The 20,220-nt window shown below is 37.7% G+C and overlaps 1 protein-coding gene across 1 annotated transcript; it reads left to right on the forward strand.

The window, feature by feature from the left end:
• Positions 1-17,071: 17,071 nt before the first annotated feature.
• On the forward strand, positions 17,072-17,829 carry LOC111912147 (uncharacterized). Its single transcript, XM_023907880.1, has 2 exons — positions 17,072-17,569; positions 17,656-17,829. Exons 1-2 carry the CDS (start codon positions 17,072-17,074, stop codon positions 17,827-17,829), a joined length of 672 nt encoding a protein of 223 aa, XP_023763648.1.
• Positions 17,830-20,220: the final 2,391 nt, after the last annotated feature.

The raw sequence follows: 20,220 nt of genomic DNA on the forward strand, positions 1-20,220 counted from the left end.
ATCATCTAAAGGGTGATGGTGACTTCTTTCGCATGAGAAGGTGGTGTGTCTTAGGCACTACTCGTCTGTAACGGGATGGACAAAGTGCCTGAGCAGTGCGAGTATTTTTTGCAACTAATCTTCCGGTGTTTCAGAGTTTCCTCGATCTAGATTAAATCTAGAGAGTACAGGGTTCCGTCACTCGGAACTTCTAATTTCCTCATCCACTCTTCTCAGAGTTTAACCTATCATAGCTTCCAGGTTTTCGGGATCTCTGATGAGATGCTTAATTCGTGGGATTAAGCGCAAATGGATGGTCGTAGTCAATGTCCTTGACTCTTATGACTTGAGTTACTTTCCTAACCGAGGGTGTTAGCTACTATGTTTGCCTGACCGAAATGACAACAAATTTCCCATTTGTGGTCATTTTAGTAGCTCAACCCGCAGTGGTTCTCTTGACTCAAGCTCCTTTTCTATGGGGTAGAATGAAGGGTCTTATTATAAGGTTCATGGTAATCCTCATACTCGGTTTAATCACTAATACTCGGTGTATACAAGTCGTATATAATTGAGACTGACGGGGAGTTCAGATGTATGGCCCTACCCCAAACCCACAACCAAACAGGGAACAGAGGGTAGGGAGGAAGCACACATCTTAAATCTTATTGATCTAAATTATATACCGCTCTAATGCATATACTCAGTAGTAGCAAGTTAATCTCACGAGTTCTTTCTCTTGATTCACGAATTTGGTTGAGAGGTGCTAAGGGTCTTTCGGAGGGATCTACCGAGTAGGCTTCGGTCGGTTATTGTCTTCTGGGATACCTATAGTGCCTTTCGCTTCGGGTTCTATTTTTCTAAGGGGGGTTGGTTAACAGCGCGCGGTACTATTCTCCTAGGTACTTTGGAAGGTTTTAGATAAGAGAGACGATCGACAAATCGCATTAGGTTTTATTATTAGGTTCGGAAGAACCTTTATTTGACGAATTGGCTATGGTGAAAGTTCTCTTTACACAGCACTAGAAATTTTCACATGGTCGCAGCAAGTCTAACCATGATTGACAGCAGTGTTGAATTTAACAGGCATCGACACAATATGGGGTAAAGATCGATAGGACCATGTGCTGAACAGGGCACACAAGTTCTTAGTGCCTCGGGTTTCGTCCATGGTATCACTATCGTGGATACTTGGGCCGATGGAATCGACGTGGAACTCTATGGGTCCTAATGTTTCGGAACAATATACTTTTCATGAATGGATTTCTCATGAGGTTTCTCTATAATCGCCTAGTATACACTAGTCATGTATAATTGAGGTGGAAAGGATTGTTGACTGAGCGACTCCGCCCTAAATCCACAACCCAACAAGGAACAGGAAATAAGGCAGCATCACTCACTCGAGGTCTATCAATCTTAATTATACATGGCCTTAACATATATATCGAGTCATTATAGCTTTACCTGATGGATTTTTGAATTTTACAACAGTGCTGCGACTTTCGCCTTAACGAGAGGGTAATTACAATTAGAATTAATCATTTAATGTTTTCAGTTAACTACTCGGGAGTGAGAAAGACGTACCAAAATTCCACTAGGTTCCTTGATGCTTTTCCCTAGGTATTAGGGTTATACTCCTCCTGCGCCCTTGTCGTTTCTTTCAGTTGGGCGATCCTTCTTAAAGTGCCCAATTTCACCACATAGGTGGCATATTGGACTGGTCCCAACATTGGTGGTTGATGTAATGAGCTCAACCGGGGCTCTGCAGGTACGAGAGGTATGCCCCTTCCTGTTGCACCTAACGCAAAAGAGTTCTCGACAGATACCATGATGATGGTAGCTACACTTGCTGCAATGGGGAAGGTTTCCTATGTATGGTCTTCTTGGAGTCGACGCGAAAGTGTTGACAGAGGTATTGACCACTTCAGCTTGTTGCCCTTCAGAAGGCCTTTGAGTCGAGGTACTTCCCTCCTCGTTCTTGAACTTTCTCTTCAGTGGATTTGGTTGAGGTTCTTGGGTGGCTGGGTACGCAGGTGTTGGTTGCTGTTGTCCATTGCTAGGATCGAAAATATCGATAGGGCTCTTGCTAACATTGGCGTTGTTAACATTCAGGTGAACCATGACAGCTGCTACAGCTGCTGAGACTGCAGCTTGAAACGTAGCTTCATCGAATAGGAGAGTCGATGTCTTGACAGCGGGTTGCTTACATTTCTTTGGAGGCATGGTTTTTCCTACACGAAAAGGAAAAAAAGCCGATAAGAGACGATGGTTAACTCTAGACATAACTATCCTTACTATAATAGGCAATAATTTTTCCCGCGCCTCGGATGTTGGTTATCTGACTGTCGACCTACATCCCTATGATGCAGTCTGGGAAATCGGGTAGGAGTAAGAGTATCGGAAAGCCATAAGATGGGAGTCATTCCTACTAAGTTATCTTTATATTGGAGAGATTCGCTCTCCGGCTTTGGAAAGATTTGAGAGAAGTTCGGAACGAAGGCCATGGAAGAAAAGGCTCATGAAAAACTTATGGTTACACTCTCAATCGAGGTTTTGAGACCTGGTTTATTTGTATTACTTGCGACGGGGAAAGGCGATTTGCCTAGCACATAGTGTGAGTAGTGTAATCACTAACTCACTAATTTGTATTATTTTATGGGTGTATTAGCGCGACGATAATGAGGAAAAGACACTTCTCAGGTTCCATGTATTGGCTCCCTCTGTCTACCTCTTATCCTTGACTGGGACCGGCGTTGGTTTTCTTCGGGTAGTTACCTAGGGTTCTCTTCTCGTGTAGACGTATTGAATTTCTACTCAGTATTACTTCCGATTCTGAATCTGAGTGTCATCACTGCCTTACTTCTGATCTTGAACCTGAGTGTCATCGCTTCATGATGGTTGACTGGAAATCTCGTAAGTTCAGGAAAATTTCCCACCGATGTCCCTAAAAGGTACAGCCACTTGGTGGTTTCAATAGTCTCGTCCTGGTTTATTTATTTCCGAACTAGAAATCCTCTCAGTGAACCTCTTCTAGGTCTGAATCAACTCTTCTGTCGAACACGGAAGTGGATAAGGTTTTCTAAAGGGTTTCGCGAGAGAATGGAAATGTCTAAAGAATCTTAAGAGATTATTAAACACTTCTCTGGGTGATTCATATCGAGTCCTGCTACAATTCCATAATGTATACAAATCATATATATCCTAGATCTGATAGGCCTTCGAATATGTGATACTACTCTATATCCACATCCAAACAAGGAAAAGGAAGTAGAGCGAAACCACACATTCTTAGCCTATGAGATCCTTACTATATATAACCTTGGAAGTATACACTTTGTAATCGTAGGTATATCAATAAGGATCTTTTTAGTTTTCACACAAGGTCATTTATGATTCTCAAAATAACCCTATGGTATTTTAATTTCTTCTTTGATTCTTAACTTCTGTGCATGCTTCTGGGTTTATTGTTAGTCTTTTAGTATCCTAAAATACTCCTATAGTATTTTTAAACTTTATGTTTGGCTCTAGCATTCCTATTTGGTAAGTTTCAAGCCTATTGCAACACCACCATCACTCCCAAGCACACGTTCATCGCATCTCGAATAAATATAGTTGATCAGGTTACATTTATTCTAGCTTACGATTACATAACTGCCCAGGTTTGATGGTAATGGTCAACATCCAAAGACTTTTATTCTTGTTCTTCTTGTGATACTTTGTTCGGATGTTTAGATTTTGGATGTTCTTATACTTTGGTAAAATATGGTTATATTTTAAAGTATAATACTTAGTCAGAGTGTTTTATCCCAATGTATTTATAGGTTGTATGTCTTTTATGATTAGATATACTGAGCTCACTATAAACAATGCTCTGATACCAATCTGTCACACCCCAAAACCGGAACGGAGGAAACGTTCTATGGTGGAGGACGTCATGTCAAGTATCACAACATATGTACTATATTAATCAAAGTACAACAACCATTGCATTAATAGTAATAATTTTACATAGGTTACATTTCATAGAAACAACAAAGTAAATAAACAACATAACATAAATGCAGCTTGGTTCTAGGCTGACTTCGCAAAAGCTCCCGGGATGTACCTGACTATCGATGACCTGAGAATACAAGTTATTTTGAAAGCGAGTATCAGCATTTTTACATGCTGGTGAGTTCATAAGTATTTAATGACATTTGTATAAATACACATTTTTATGCAAAATAACCTCATGAAAGATGGTAGTTTAGAATATATAGAGTATTAGAATTCTTTCCAGAAAATCCTATATTTTCTAAATAAAAGTAGTCTTCTACCAAGACCCAATTGTTTTGTGTTTAAACCAAGGAGTATCTCTATTAAAAGTAGTCTTCTACCAAGACCTAATTGTTTTGTGTTTAAACCAAGGAGTATCTCTATTAAAAGTAGTCTTCTACCAAGACCTAATTGTTTTGTGTCTAAACTAACTAATTTTTGATGGCCCACTATAGCCCAAAATAGCAAAGTCCATGAAATGGCCCAACCCAAGGACCAAATGACGAAAACCCAAATCCAGTGATGGCCCACTAAGCGCATAGGCTGCATGGCTTGTACGCTGCACGTACGGGCTTGTACGCCTAGTGTACTACCCTGTTAAGCCATAATCTCCAAAAAGGCTTAATCCCTTAAGACCTTAAGCTCCAAACATAGATCTGAGTCCAATAAAGTGTCTTAACCAACAAAGTTAATTACTTAGTGGCTTGCAAACCCCTAAATGGACCCAAAATTATAATTTGGCAACCTACTTCCATAGAAATTACTAATACTCATGTAGAACTACTAGCCACTTTCACCAAAAAAACAAATGGTAAAGTTCATGGTCAAAAATATCTTGGATCGCTTTGGTACACCCAGAGTTCTCATAAGAGACAACGGCACACAATTTTAAGGGATCCCTTCAAGAAGTGGTGCGAAGACAAGAAAATTCACCGCCGGTTCACGTCCGTAGGCCAATGGACACATTGAGATATCAAACAAAACCATATTCAATGGTCTGAAGAAGAAGTTACTTGTATCAAAGTCTGCCTAGGTCGATGAGCTCCCAACAGTGTTGTGGTCATATCGTACCACAGCAAGGAAAAGCACGGTAGAAAAGCTAATCAGCCAAACCTATGGGACGGAAGCAGTCCTCACATTGGAAATAGTGGTTGGCTCCTTGCGAATAGATAGTTTCGAGGGAACGGCCAATGAAGAGGGGCAACGCCAGGACTTGGACATGCTAGATGAAAAACGTGAGGCTGCGCAGATGCGCCAAGCATTGTACAAATTCCGCACCGAGAACTATTACAACCACCAATTATGTGTCAAGAACTTCAAAGTTGGAGAATAGGTGCTAAGGAAAAATGAGTCCAGCCATGTCGAGCCATTGGGTAAACTCAGTGTCACTTGGTGTCACACCCCAAAACCGGAACGGAGGAAACGTTCTAGGGTGGAGGACGTCATGTCAAGTATCACAACATATGTAGTATAGTAATCAAAGTACAACAACCATTGCATTAATAGTAATAATTTTACATAGGTTACATTTCATAGCAACAACAAAGTAAATAAAGAACATAACATAAATGCAACTTGGTTCTAGGCTAACTTCGCAAAAGCTCTCGGAATGTACCTGACTATCGATGACCTGAGAATACAAGTTATTTTGAAAGCGAGTATCAGTATTTTTACATGCTGGTGAGTTCATAAGTATTTAATGACATTTGTATAAATACACATTTTTATTCAAAATAACCTCATGAAAGATGGTAGTTTAGAATATACAGAGTATTAGAATTCTTTCCATAAAATCCTATATTTTCTAAATAAAAGTAGTCTTCTACCAAGACCCAATTGTTTTGTGTTTAAACCAAGGAGTATCTCTATTAAAAGCAGTCTTCTACCAAGACCCAATTGTTTTGTGTTTAAACCAAGGAGTATCTCTATTAAAAGCAATCTTCTACCAAGACCCGACTGTTTTATGTTTAAGGAGTAATTTCCCCAAAAGTACTATCATTATCAAAATATGGTTTTTACTTTTAAAGGGATTGAGAGAAAAGTCACAAGTAAAAATAGTAGGGAAAAATAATATTTTACCTCAGCAGAAACACTGCTGGCTAAAAGTAAATAAAACCTAGACTCCAGGCAGGAGGCCTCGCAAAGCTTAAAGGTAAATAAATCATAGACTTCAGGCGGGACTCCTTGCAAAGTCTAAAAAGGTAAATGAATACATAGACTCCAGGAAAGCATCGAATGGACAATACGTCTGGCTCAGTCTAAAGGAGAATAATACATAGACTCCAGGAGGGTATTGAATGAACAATACACCTAGCATAGTCTAAAATAGAATAAAACATAGACTCCAGGAGGGTATTGAATGAACAATACACCTGGCTCAGTCTAAAATAGAATAAAAAGGGTGAATGTGAACTTGTATGTAACCATGCTAATTAACGATCGAATCCTTGATGACCCTCCAGGTCTCGCGTAGAGTTAGTAACATTATGTCACCCATGGGCCTTACCGCCACGGACTGTAGCTAGCAGTTAGGATGCGGGAGTGTCTGTCCCGTATAGATTTATACAAATGATGTCCGTTCTCCCTCCAGGAGACTCTGGTTACACGGCGATGGCGCTATGAAGCGTCATATCGGGGAATAGTGTCTCACATTCTATTCAAAGTATTATAATAATAGTATAGACTCACGAATGAACTGACTTTTGTGGTATTCTTCGTACTAGAAAGAGTAAATAGAACCTCCTAACTATTCCTATAATAATTATTAATGTTTCAGGTATAAGAACAATGAATAGAAGGATGCCTTTGCTACCCAAAGGAAATGAACTCGTTGATGGAAACCTTTATGACTATATATGTATACATGATATATAACTAATAATTAAACGACCTTCGGATGGATAACCAATACCCCATAACCACATCCAAACAAGGAAAAGGAGATACGGCGAGCTAGCCTTCCTAAGTCCTTTAAGCATTACTTATATAACTATACATATATAGGCATGCATTTAACAATATAAAAGCATGAAAGAAACTTTGGTAAAACCTTTGGAAAACTTTACAATTAAGAATTTATGACTTGATGTCAGTTTATAAAACAAGCCTTGAAAACCTTTGGATAACCTTTGGAAAATCTTTGATAATCTAAAAGAGAAATTTATACTTTAAAACAAGATTTGAAAATGAGATTTGAAAACCTTCAGCTGGATAAAGCAGTTTGACAAGCAAAATCTATTTTGCTATACAGTTATTAATCACATGTGATTGATCTAATAACTCTATAGTTCAACTTGTATCCCCCCCCCATAAAAGCATTTAAAATCATTTAAAAGGTTTATTAAGGGGTATGAACTCACCTGACGTGGGTGATTCGGATGAACGGATGGTATAGGATGCTAAGTGTCAAGTGAGGACTTGACCACACACGCGAATCCTATTTAACATGTAATGATACATTTAAGTATCTAATTAGTCATTTAACAACCAATTATGCAAGTAAGGACATCCTAAGGCATGGAAACACTTTGCTACAAGTGCTAGGAGTACCAAGGGTTGCGTATAAAGAGAGTATGGCCTCACATTGGAGTTTACTCCTCAAATGGTAGCCCTTAGGGGTGTTTACGGTTTATGGACCATAACCCCCATGAGTTTACGGTCCTAAACTCATGGTTGTGGTGTCATTGGGTGTTTGAAGGTCTTATATCACTCAAGGAATTATGCTAGACTCGAATCAAGGGCTAAGGAAGTGACTAGGGCTTGAAATGGGCACTTTTTGGAGTTTACGGTCCTTGGACCACTCCCTTGGGAGTTTACGGCCGTAAACACATGAGTTTATGGTTGTAAACTCATGTTAGTCAATTTCTTTTGTCCTTTGGTGGTTCTAGGCTATGCATGCAAGGTTCTAGTCACTTATACAACATTGGAGGGTGTTAAGGGCACTTAAACACCCTTATAAGGTGTTTATGGTTTTGGGAGACCTTCCCAAACCGTAAAATCATGTTTTTCCCTTCATTTCATGTTCTTGGGGTCCCTAGTTCATGCAAGTAAGGTTCTACTCCATTACACAACCATTTGAAGGCATTAGGGGCATCTAAACACCTTTTAGAGGTGTTTACGGTTTTGGGATGGTCTCCCCAAACCTTAAACCCATATGAACATGGGGAAATGATGATTTTCGGGTGTAAACAAGTTCATACTAAGCACACAAAAAGCTAGGGAAAGTGTACTTACGTTCTAGGAGCTTGAATGATCGTTTTTGGCCAAGAACACTAGTGTGTGTTCTTGGTGTTCTTGAAGAACACTTGAAGATCTAGCCAAAAATCGAAAATACATGGATGAAATGTTGTAAAAACACTAGATTAAGTGTTATATGAACAAATCTATGTAAGAAACGCTTACGCTTTTGGCGGATTTGACAGAAATGGAATACAATACTTGAGAGGATTTCTTGGGTGTTCTCAAACTAGGAAGTGAAAAATGAGCAAAAATGACTAAGTGTCATATTTATACTCTCGGGGGTTTGCGGTCGTAAACTCCAAGTTTACATCCGTAAATTCCAAATTTTTGGAGTTTTGCGACTTACATGATACGCGACAACTCTAAAATTATGCTTCCTCATTTTTGTTCGCTTGACGAATATTATTTAAAATATTCAAACGGTATTAAATCCAGCCAAAAATGTTTTGGGATAAATTTGGCTAATTTTTGAAGTGCTTAATTGCGGAGTTTATACAAATAAAAATTTCGGGTTGTCACACTTGGGGGGGGGGGGGGGGGACCGTAGAAAATTGTGGAAGCCCATAAGAATGGCGCTTATGTACTAGAAGCCCAGGACAGGCGTGCAATCCCAAGAACTTGGAATGAGCAGAGTTTGCGTCATTTCTATTCTTAAAACGAATGTCAAAGAAAATTTGAATGTTAGCAAAGGCATTGTATATTAGTTTTGGAATGTAAATTTAACCAGCAAAAATTACTTTACCACTTCCAGTCTTATAACACTCCAACAATAAATTTAGAAAGAAAAAAAAAAGAGCAATTTAGATGATCCTTATTTTCAAGCTTGAAAATTAAAATAAAGAGGTTGTGTACATTTACCATGTGACAACAAGGACTGATCATCCAATGTCACATAAGCGAAATCGATACAAGGAGGTAGCCAGGGGGTTTATAAAAAAAAAGGTTCATAACCTTTCCCCCATAACATGTTCATCACTCGCATTTTAGCAAATGTTCCCAAAAACAAGCGTGCAAAAGAACATGTAATGTAAGTGTAGAAGAGCCATAATCTTCCACTAATGACAAAAGCACAGCCAGGTGAGCCTCAAGATGATGATCTTGGCTACACCTAGGGTCTTCAAGCAGCAAGTAAGAACAGATTTCTCAAAGACTAGCATGAGTAAAACACAAAGAGTCCACAAGTAAAAGAACTCAGACTAGGGATTTAAGCAAGCCCTACATAAATAATATGTGATGGCCAACATAAACCATTTACGAAGTAATCAAACAAAATGTATATGATAATAGGAAACATTGACATCCATAAATATAAACAAAACATTATCAAATTTCCAGACTCTCGGACTTTAGGACTACCACTAAGGGTAGTAAAGACAAAAAAAAAGAGAGGGAAATAAAAAATATTGTTCACGGAAGTTACATCAAAATAAACCAGGCAATTAACATTACTTATGGACAGTGGCAGTACCATCACCGGGTGGAGATCTTAGGCCAGGACCTGACCTATCAATCTGAGCATCTTGACAAAGATCACGGAGCCCAGCCAAATTTTTGTCGCCAAGTCGAAGATAGCTGGTAAAATCTGTCTCTGTGAACGCCTAAATGGCGTCCTCCATCTCCCGAGTCTTGGTGGCAACATCCACCTCTACCTCTGGATCAAACTCCCCGGCAACCACCAGTTCTCTTGAAGCCCTCTTCCCCTGCTCCACGCCTGCCGCAACACAAGTTTCCTGCACATGAACCAATCCCTTCAGAAATTATCTTCTATCACATCGCCACCTCTTGCTGGGCCTCCCAAATGTGCTTGTCGGCTTCCATTTTCGCCACCTGGGCCTTCAGCTTTGCACATTCAATGCTCACCTTGTCTGCCTGAGACTAGATACTCTCTATGTCAGAAATGCGCTCAGCAGCTGAAACCATGTAATATGACACTTGAGCGTAGCATAGCAAAGACCGTCGGCCATGTGCTCATCCACCAAAACAGATAAAGCTTCAGTTGTATCAGGTGGAAAAGCATGACAACACCACTCAAGAGCAATTTCATGGTCGGACACGAGGTCTCTGGGGGTTAGGCTCCAAGATGGCTTGTAGGCACCTGAATGAGACCCTACAGAAGGGAGGACAGTTCTTATTTTACCTGAAGAGTTGACACGAGACCCTAGGAAGGTGAAGACCCAGTCTTCGCCTTGGCTCCTCCCGCATTAGGATCAGGGTCGATCATGTCGGTGTTTCCTTTCTCTGTATGATTGAGCAGTTCAGTCGCCCTATTGTGTGCCCCCTCCAACAGTTTCGGAGGACTTTCATCGGAGGCACTGGTGGAACCCTTTGAACCCCCTAGCAATAAACTCATATTACGTTTCTTGAGCAGAGGGAGCTCGGTGCTAACTGTCTCAGCACTGCCACTGGAATAGGCTTCCAAGAAAGCGAATCGCCTCTTGACACAACGGAAATTTCTTGGGGACCCGAAAGGGGCAGGATCCTTCTGAGAAGCGCCAGTAACAACAACGTACGTCCAGCGGATATGGATCCTCGCCAGTTCTAACAGCACTTTCCGAACAGACGAAAACCTCAATTCCCCGACCAGAAACAGGGGGTGGAAGAGTCTCTACAAGGTCAACGTCACGACACTCAAGATCACCGTCAAATAAACCTTGAAGATCTTTCTCCAAGGAAATAACCTCCTCCACACCTAGCAACAAAACAAAGACAGCAGCGGTTAACCAAAATGTCGATTTTATCGCGCTTTTACGAGTAAAAAGGGGGGAGGAGGGCAAGAGAAAACAGAAGAAGAAACATCACACCTTCTTTCTCGACGAAAAACTCGGGCATCTTCCCACGAGCCCTCCAAGCGGCGCTCATCTTGCCAGCAGTCAAGAAGCAGTCGAGACAGTCCTTGCCATTGATGTTGATCTTCTCTAGGACATCAGCTAGTTATTTGTTAGCACCAAAGAGTGTTGGAGTGCGGTCGACATACGTCTTAGTCCTCGGGTAGCTAAGCACCACAAGATCGTTGATCACCCACAAAAACTTCTCCTGCCAATTCTTTTTGGATTTCTTATCATGAATGAGGGTAAGGACTCCCTGCCTACGAGAAAGGGTTCAAGTCCCAGACTAGGTGGAAGCATTGAAAAAAATGCTTGAACGTCGGGACAGTTGGCAGGCGGCCTAGGGCACGGCAGAGGAGTTTAAAACCCACTATCTTGTTTATGGAGATTGGGGTCAGCTCCCTCGTGGAAAACCATATTCTCGGATGATCAGATTGAAGAAGTTTGTAGTGGGAAAACGCAGACCCGCCTCGAATAAGTCAATTGAAATGCCGACCTTGCCCTCGAGAGGACTATAGAGTGACGCATCATGAAGAGGAATTTGAACCCCAAATTCAGGGACAAACCCAAATCTGAACTGAAAAGACTCTCATTCTTCAGTAGTAAGATCCCTTCCAGAAGTATGATCGGTAGCCATGGAAGAACACAAAGAAAAGGTCGAAAGGGTTCTTTGAAGGAAGAAAGCAGAAAGAGAAAGGAAGAGAGTGGGGAGGAAACGCCTAGAGAAACAAGGGCTTAAATGCTACTAAAGTCGTAGCGAACCGTCTCATGATGAAACCTCCGAAGAACCGCGACATCGTCCTGACAACCGCACAAACTACCAATAATTGTCTGCCACATGTATACAGATAGACCAGAACGACTCTGATACGTCACAAACGCAAAGTCTACTGGTCTAAGGGACTTGTTAATGTTACTATATGCTGCCATGTTGAACTTAACAGAAGTACTAACGAAGCGTTAAGTTGCCAGGGCCTTGGCCGGTTCCCAGCCTTAGCTCGGGTAGGCCAGCGTTGAGCTGCTAGCCCGCTTCTCTTCGTAAGGAAAGAATAGTCCACATAATCTTCTCATTCTCTCACAACCAATCAGGTCATGACAAGGAGCCTGGTGACGCCTAGAATTGACGTCACCTGGCAGTTAGTTATCGTGGGGATACACCTCCCAATAAAAGGGTGCCACGTCTCACTCCCACATGGGAGAGTCAATTCGTTCCATTAGAAACTGGTATAAAATGATCTCTTCCGGCTCAAGGGAGGGATCCATCTTCTTCTCCATACAATTTAACCTAAAAACTCTCTCTAATTAAGGACTAACTTGATCGTCAGAGTGACGTCCCGAGAGAACCCTCGTCGTCCTTTAACGATTCTTCTGTGTTGTGTTCACAGGAAAAACTTCTGGACAAACCTGTCTACGAACAACCAATCCCCTGATGAGGATGTCACAACAACTACCATCCAAGTTAACTTGATAATCGTTGGTGGATATCTTTAGAAAATTTCTTCCTTGGATGGTGGATATCACTCCATCAACTTCCAAACTCCCAAGATGATCAAAATCTTCAAATGTTGTAACTTTTTCTTCCTATGGTTATTTTAATCTTTCATGTTCATGCAATATGATCATTTTGGTGGGATAAAGTAGTTTTATGTTTATTCAAGATTTTTAAGTTTTCGTTGACGTTTTTAATGTTTTTAGAAACCGATTTTTGAATAAAAGTAATTACTTTTACCGTCAGAAACAATGCTCATTTTTACTAAGGGTTAATGTCATAAAAACTATTAAGTTTTCAGGTTTTTGTCGGTTTCACCCAAAGTTGAATTTTGTGTCTGTTGTTACCCTCATATTTTTCAACAAAAATGTTCGGTTTTTATCATTTTACTAGTGATAACAGGTTTTCTAGGTTAACATTATATTAATATCGCAAAAAAAAAAACTCTTAGGTTTATAGTTTTTTTTTTTTACATTTTTACCCTTAACTTTATAATTTTGTACGCTTTTCTCCTAAGTATTTTTTCCATAGCATAAGTAATAATGCAGAAAAATCGTATTTATATCCGAAAAAAATGTTAAATTAAATATTGTATTTACGTTCTTTGTTTTAATGTAATATATATATATATATATATATATATATATATATATATATATATATATATATATATATATATATATATATAGGGTTAGGTTCATGTGAGACGGCTTAATTTTGTGAGACCGTGAGACGCAATCTTATCCACTCATTTAGAAGATAAAAAAAACATTTTTCAAATGCAAAATAATTGAAAATTTTTGAATTTTTTTTTCAAATATTATTTTCGGAATTTATATTTTGCAAAAAAATAAAAATAAATACCAAAAAAAAATAAAAATAAAAATAAAAAATATATGTTTTTTTACATATTCTAGTAGAATATTATAATATTTTACATATCTCACAAATCTAGTAGAATATTCTAACATTCTAAAAATCACATTAAAATATTTACAATGTAATATTCTATTAGAATATTTCACGTATTTTTCAAAAAAAAAACAGTAATTTATTTTATTTTTTTAGGTAATTAAAGTACCGAAAATAATAATTAAAAAAGAAGACAAATTTTCACAATTGGTCCCTGTGGTTTACATAATATCGCACTTTGAGGACTTCCTAGCTAAAAGTCACGCGAATGGTCCTTAAGGTTTCAGTTCATTGCGAAATTGGTCCTTGACCCTAACACCGTCACTTTTGAAACATTAGTGCAGGGCTAATTTTGTCTTTTCAGCTCGCAGTCAATGTAATAATCCTTCGCACATAACACACGCATGATCTCTGCAATTAAATACAAAGATCATCTTCCCTAGTTCCTCGTTACCCTTTCGCATTCATCTTCATCTTCTACAACACAACACAAGGCGAGGATCATCTACCAGTTCAGTTGAAAACGATAATGGTGTTAATGTTATGGTCAGTTCGTTCTAAATACACGAAAGCATCAAACTATGATTTGGAAAGAATATACCATAAGTGATTTACTAAACTGGTCATAGATTTTGTCGATATGAAATTACGCCTAAATAGTTGAATTTTTTTGTTATTCTTTATTTCAGAGGGAATAAGAAACTACTTCACACTAAAAATCCATTATGGTGGGATATTCACGAAAAGCCCTGGGAGAAGGTACGTAGATGGAACAATAGACTATGTTGACTTCGTAGATATCGACGTTTTCTCTGTGCATGAGTTGGATACAATGGTTCGAGAAGTAGGGTAAGTAGAAGGGAAAACTTTGTATTATCATTTTCTTATTCCAAAATTATAGTTGGACTTTGGTCTTTTACCTATAGGAAATGATGGGGATGTGCATGTATTGTCAAATTATGTGGAAAAAATAACCTTTTAAGTATCTACATAGAGCATGGGTAGACAAGGGTTAACAGTTATTTTTTGTCCCCCACAAAGTTTATTATTGAGGAGTTGGTTAATGATGTGTCCCCTGAACTATTGGATTAGTGTCTAAGTTCATAACTATATTCGGTATGTACTTGACCCGATTGGCATGGTCCATTTGGGTTGCATGGCATCATGCATTTGGATAGACTAAAATGAGAGAAATAACACTTAAGGTTTATTAATATATTATAAGTACTAATATATTAATAAAATTATTTAATTAGTATTGATCAAGAATTAATTTGGAATTAATTAAGTGATCAAAAGGAGACTAATTAAATATATGGGTTGATTGTGAAAATAATCCATACTTGTATAGTAGGCTAATGTTCCATGGATTATCAAGTTGGGCTAAAACCCATAGGATGCTCCATGGTGTTTTTGTACCCATGGATCATGGAAATGAAAGGCCATGACAATTAGGGTTTACATGGTGTAACCCTAATTGTGACATACTATATAAGCATCTTATTCTTCCCAAAAATCGGGCACTATGAAGGAATGGTGAGGGCTAGCCGATTTCATGAAGTGGTTCATTTCTCTCTAAGTTATTCCAAGTGTATTTGATGTTGTGTGAACCATTTGAGGTGTCACACTTGGGGCACTAGGCTCTTGAGCTCCGTGGAATCAAGCTACATCAAAAAAAGGTATGTGTTCTATCTAGTTTTGTTATACTAGTACTTATGATTGTATGCTAGTTAGGGTAATACCTTGGAATATTCATATTTGCATGTATAATAGAGAAAACATAGATCCAAAGTATTTAGGGTTTCATGTACACTTAAGTGTGTTAGAATGCTCAAAACCCAACATGAACTAGATAGGAACCAAAAGAAGGGAAAAGTTGGTGGATCTTCTAGGAAAAAATTAGACTACTCCCAGTCCATTGTGCCATATGGAACATTTGGTGGATCTTCCCAAGTGATACAGGGTAATGAGACAGCCATGGATGATGTGCCAGTTATGAATGATGAGCCAGTCATGACTGATGGCCCATTCATGAATGATGATTCAATCATAGATAATGAACCAGTTTTAGATGATGAATATGATTGTGAGGATAGTGCAGATGAAAGTGAATTTTATAGTCAACATGATGCAAAAAAAACAGTCTTTGATGAGGAACCTTTGATAGATTATGTGGAGGTGAACATGATCAACTTCTATAGTGTACTTGATGAAGACATTGACTTGGGGCAGCCTGATCCGACAAACAATAATACAATGGAACATGAAGACATTGAAGATGAACCTTTAGAAGTCTTAGATAATGGTGTATTTGAGTCATTTGCTAGTGAACAAGAGCCTAGAAAGAAATTGTTAAAATCCATTCTAAAATAAGTTGCCTGTTCATCTGGTGAGGTTCACACTAAAGCTTTTAAGATTTGTTAGACATTCAAGGAAAAGGAAAAGATCAGAGAAGTTATTGCCAACTACTCTGTAAAAGAAAGGAGGGATCTACATTATGTAGAAAATGAAAACACAAGAATTAGGGTAAAGTGTAGGGGTATTGTTCATGAATTGACTGGTGACAGTAATAAAGGTAGGGGCAATTTAGCACTTTCTAAGAAAACAAGTTGTCCATGGGTAGATTTTATATCTAAGGAAGATGTAAAACAAGTTTGGACTGTCAAAACGTACAAAGATTCTCATTCGTGTTTGCAAACAAGGACAGTGAGAGCTTGTTCATCTAAGTTTCTAACTAACAACATATTGCATCAAGTTGAAAGTAATCCCAAGATCCCTACACGTGCTTTACAGGAGGACTTAGTACAGAGGTATTCACTTTCAATATCAAAGATGAAAGTATTATGGGCCAAAGCTATGGCAAAACAATTTGTTTATGGTGATTATGAAAAGCAGTATGGTATTTCGAGAGAATATGCCATGGAATTGCAGTCAAAGAATCCAAGAACAACTGTGAAGATAGATGTGGAAACTGAACCGAATTTGTGTTCTAAAAAAGGATCTTCAAACGTGTATATATATATATATATATATATATATATATATATATATATGCTTAGGTCCATTGAAGGAGGGATTTAAAAAAGGTTTGAGGGATTTTCTTGGATTTGATGGTACGTTTTTGAAAGGTCCATTTCCTGGACAGATCCTCACTGCAATTGGGCTTGATTCGAACAATGGCATTTACCCAGTTGCATATGCCATTGTAGAAACTGAAAATATTAACTCTTGGACATGGTTTTTGGAACACTCAGGTGATGACTTAGATTTGAATTCTTCATCTAACTTCACTTTCATTTCAGATCGGCAAAAGGTACCTTCTAACTACAACAAATTTTACTTTTTTTTTAATTTCATTTACTAACTTATTTTAATTATACTCACAGGGAATCTTGGCTGCAATAGAGAAGCTATTTCCATCAGTTAAGCAAAGGTTCTGTTTAAGACATGTGTATGACAACATTTAATTGAAACACAGAGGAGATAAATTGAGGGAAGCAGTATGGTGTTGTGGAAAAGTATACAACATACCAAAATTTAATAGGGCTATGGAGAAACTGAAAAAACTTGTGTGAGGTATTTAACTCCAAGTTAGATGAGGCTAGATGAGGCTAGGGACAAGCCTATAATTACTTGTTTGGAATTTATTAGAGAATACCTCACAAACAGAATAGTAAATGTTCATAAAGTGCTAGACAAATGCAAAGGTTCTCTTAGTACAACTGCAACAACAATCTTAGAAAACAATACGACAGAGGCAAATAAGATGAGGGTTCTATTCAGTGGAGCTGATAAATATCAAGTGACTGGTCTATGGATGGAACAGTATTTTGTGAACTTGAAAGAGAAGAGTTGCACTTGCAGGAAATGGTACATTACAGGTATTCCATGCCAGCATGTTATTGCTGCAATGTATGATAGGATGCAGAATGGGTCAGAATGTGGAGATCCTGAGGCTTGGGTGAGCAAATGTTACTGGCTTAGTACATGGAATGTTATGTACCAACATATAATTAACCCAATAAATGGAAGGAGCATGTGGCCTAGATCTGATTGTCCAACAACCCTTCTCCCACCCAAATATCACAAACAGGTTTGTTGTTATACATGGTTTGCATAATTTAATTTGAAATTATTTACTAAACTTGTTCATATGTAACCATATAAATTTGTTTATAGGTTGGCAGGCCAAAGAAAAAAAAGAAGAGGGAAGATGATGAGCCAGCTCAAAGTACCAGTTTAAGTAGGAAATACTTGACAGTCACTTGCAGCAAATGCCACAACAAAGGTCACATTGTCAGGACATGCAAGGGGCAGGGAGGTCCTAGTGAAGCTGGAAAGGGGAGTAGATAGAAGAAGGGGAAAGATGTTGTAGTTTAGTTTGTAGTTTCAAGTATGCTTATGTTTAATTAAAGTTAGAAAATGTTTACTAAGTTTGGTTATGGTATGTTTGTAGAAACAATCACTTTTGATAGGTATTTTTGGTAATGTATGTTTGTAACATGATATTGCACTTACATGCATTATGGTTGATGGTATTTTCCTCTGCTATGTTTGAACTAGTACATTTTCAATTTTGGTAATGCCACTTCAGTAATTAGTTTTTTGATTATGTTATTGCACATTAATAATCAACATTACACTTACATGCAATCAAATTGACAATTTGCTTCCTTGCTAATACCAGTTCACATTAAAACTAAACATCAAACTTACATTACATATAATATCCATTACATTTTCTTATCCCAACATTACATACAGTCACAGGGAAAATCCTTCAAAATCTATAACAAAAATGGGACCAAAACATAGATTCCAAGTCACAGATTTCCCCCCAAAAGCTTCTTGATTTTTTACTTGATAAGGTAACACACCATGAAAAACAACCAACTCAGAAAAAGTAACCATTTCACCATCATCAATCTTGCTTTGAGATTGTTTCTTCCACGCAACAATCCCAGAATCACAACAGTTGACCTAGGGCACATGGGAAGGTCGAACCATCCAAAAAAGCTGCATGTTCCTCCTAACCTTGAGCATGACCAGAATCGACGACTTGGGTTCAAATCAGTCAACGATGTCACCAAAATCGCCGGCCTTCCACAGTGGCATATCACCATCTTCTTCAACTTTGGAATAGTGGGGATGGAAGAACAGATGTATGGAACGAGAAGTAGAAGGCAGCAAGGTGGGGATTACATTATATACTCTGATGCACAATAATATGAAAAGACAAAATTACCCTTGCACTAACGATTCAAAAGTGACGGGGTTAGGGTCAAGGACCAATTTCGCAATGTACTGAAACCTTAAGGACCATTCGCTTGACTTTTAGCTAGGAAGTCCTCAAAGTGCTATATTATGTAAACACGATATATCATCATCACGAATAGGGTTTTATATGTGCTATTTTATTATCGTGACATATTATATGGAAATTAAGTAATTTAAACGTAATGTAATGCTTATTCAAAGAAAATAACCAAATAATTTTATTTCTGGTAAAATAACCATCAAGTTCGAAATGGAAAATTCCTGATTGACAAGAGATATTTTTTTTGATAAAAAAAGTATATTTTGGACTGACATTCCAAATTTCAAAAAAAAAAAGACCTTGGAAATTTTTAACAAGTTTGAAATCCAGTTACAGCTAGACCTGACAATGGAGCGGGTTTGGAGCGGACCGGCCTTGATCCAAACCCATTAAGAAATTTTCAAATGATGATTTAAACCCGACCCGTAACCCGTAGGGTTTTGAATGATTAAACTTATACCATTATCCATCGGATTAACGAATTTCAACCCTTTTATCCGGCTCATTTACAATATTAAGTTTAGGCTATAGTTATTCAATAAAATACGTATAACATGATCACTAAAATTAAACGACATTCATTAGAAAACAAACTTCAACTATAGTTATATAAATAATTTTTCTAATTTATTATGATTGTGGAATGTAAATCATTCAATTGCAGTCTTTTCTTCTTGTTCTTGAATCTTGATTGAAACTCTTTTCTTCTTGTTCTTAAGTCTTAATTGTGGAATGTCGATTTCAAAAATTATAGAGTCGATTATATTTGGAGTCGACTGCAATCAACCATTTGGATTAGGAACTGAACTGAGAAGTTGAAGTAGAACATCTAAGAGTCTAACTCCACTACTCATTTATGTGAAGATTGATAAATGTATTATAACTTATAAATAATTAATTTATATTTCAAAACTTTAGAAGGGACGGGTCATAAATGGATCGGATCGATAGTGATCCACCTTACCCTTTTAATAAAAATGTTAACGGGTACGGGTTGTTAATGAGTAAACGAATCATAAAATTTGATTCAAACCTATTAATGTTGCACTACGTTAGAGCGGATCAGGGTCAAAAGATGTTCCATTGTTAGGTCTAGGTACAGTTCCTTAATTTCAATATTTTTTTGTTTTTTATTAAAATAAATAAATAAACCTTAAACAAACATAGGAAATAGGAAATATATTCGATACTATAATTTGAAATCAAAACACTGATTGAAAACGGTAACGATAAATAATTCGAAATAGACTTTCCGATATAAACAAAGAAATTTCTTTGAAAAGTGATAAAAAATAAAAAAAATAAAAAAGGAACGGGATGTAGAGAACGGTACGGAATTGGATATTCGAAAGAAATGGTCATCTTTTAAAAACTAAAAAATAATTATTTTATTTAAAAAACTCATTTATAATAGTTAATTTATTCAA

Source organism: Lactuca sativa, chromosome 2 (genome assembly GCF_002870075.4).
Source record: "Lactuca sativa cultivar Salinas chromosome 2, Lsat_Salinas_v11, whole genome shotgun sequence".
Lineage (NCBI taxonomy): Eukaryota > Viridiplantae > Streptophyta > Magnoliopsida > Asterales > Asteraceae > Lactuca > Lactuca sativa.

Coding starts and splice junctions, on each gene's coding strand:
- LOC111912147 (XM_023907880.1), top strand. CDS start 17,072: ATGAGGCTAGATGAGGCTAGGGACAAGCCTATAATTACTTGTTTGGAA. Junction 17,570..17,655: donor CACCCAAATATCACAAACAG/GTTTGTTGTTAT, acceptor ATTTGTTTATAG/GTTGGCAGGCCAAAGAAAAA.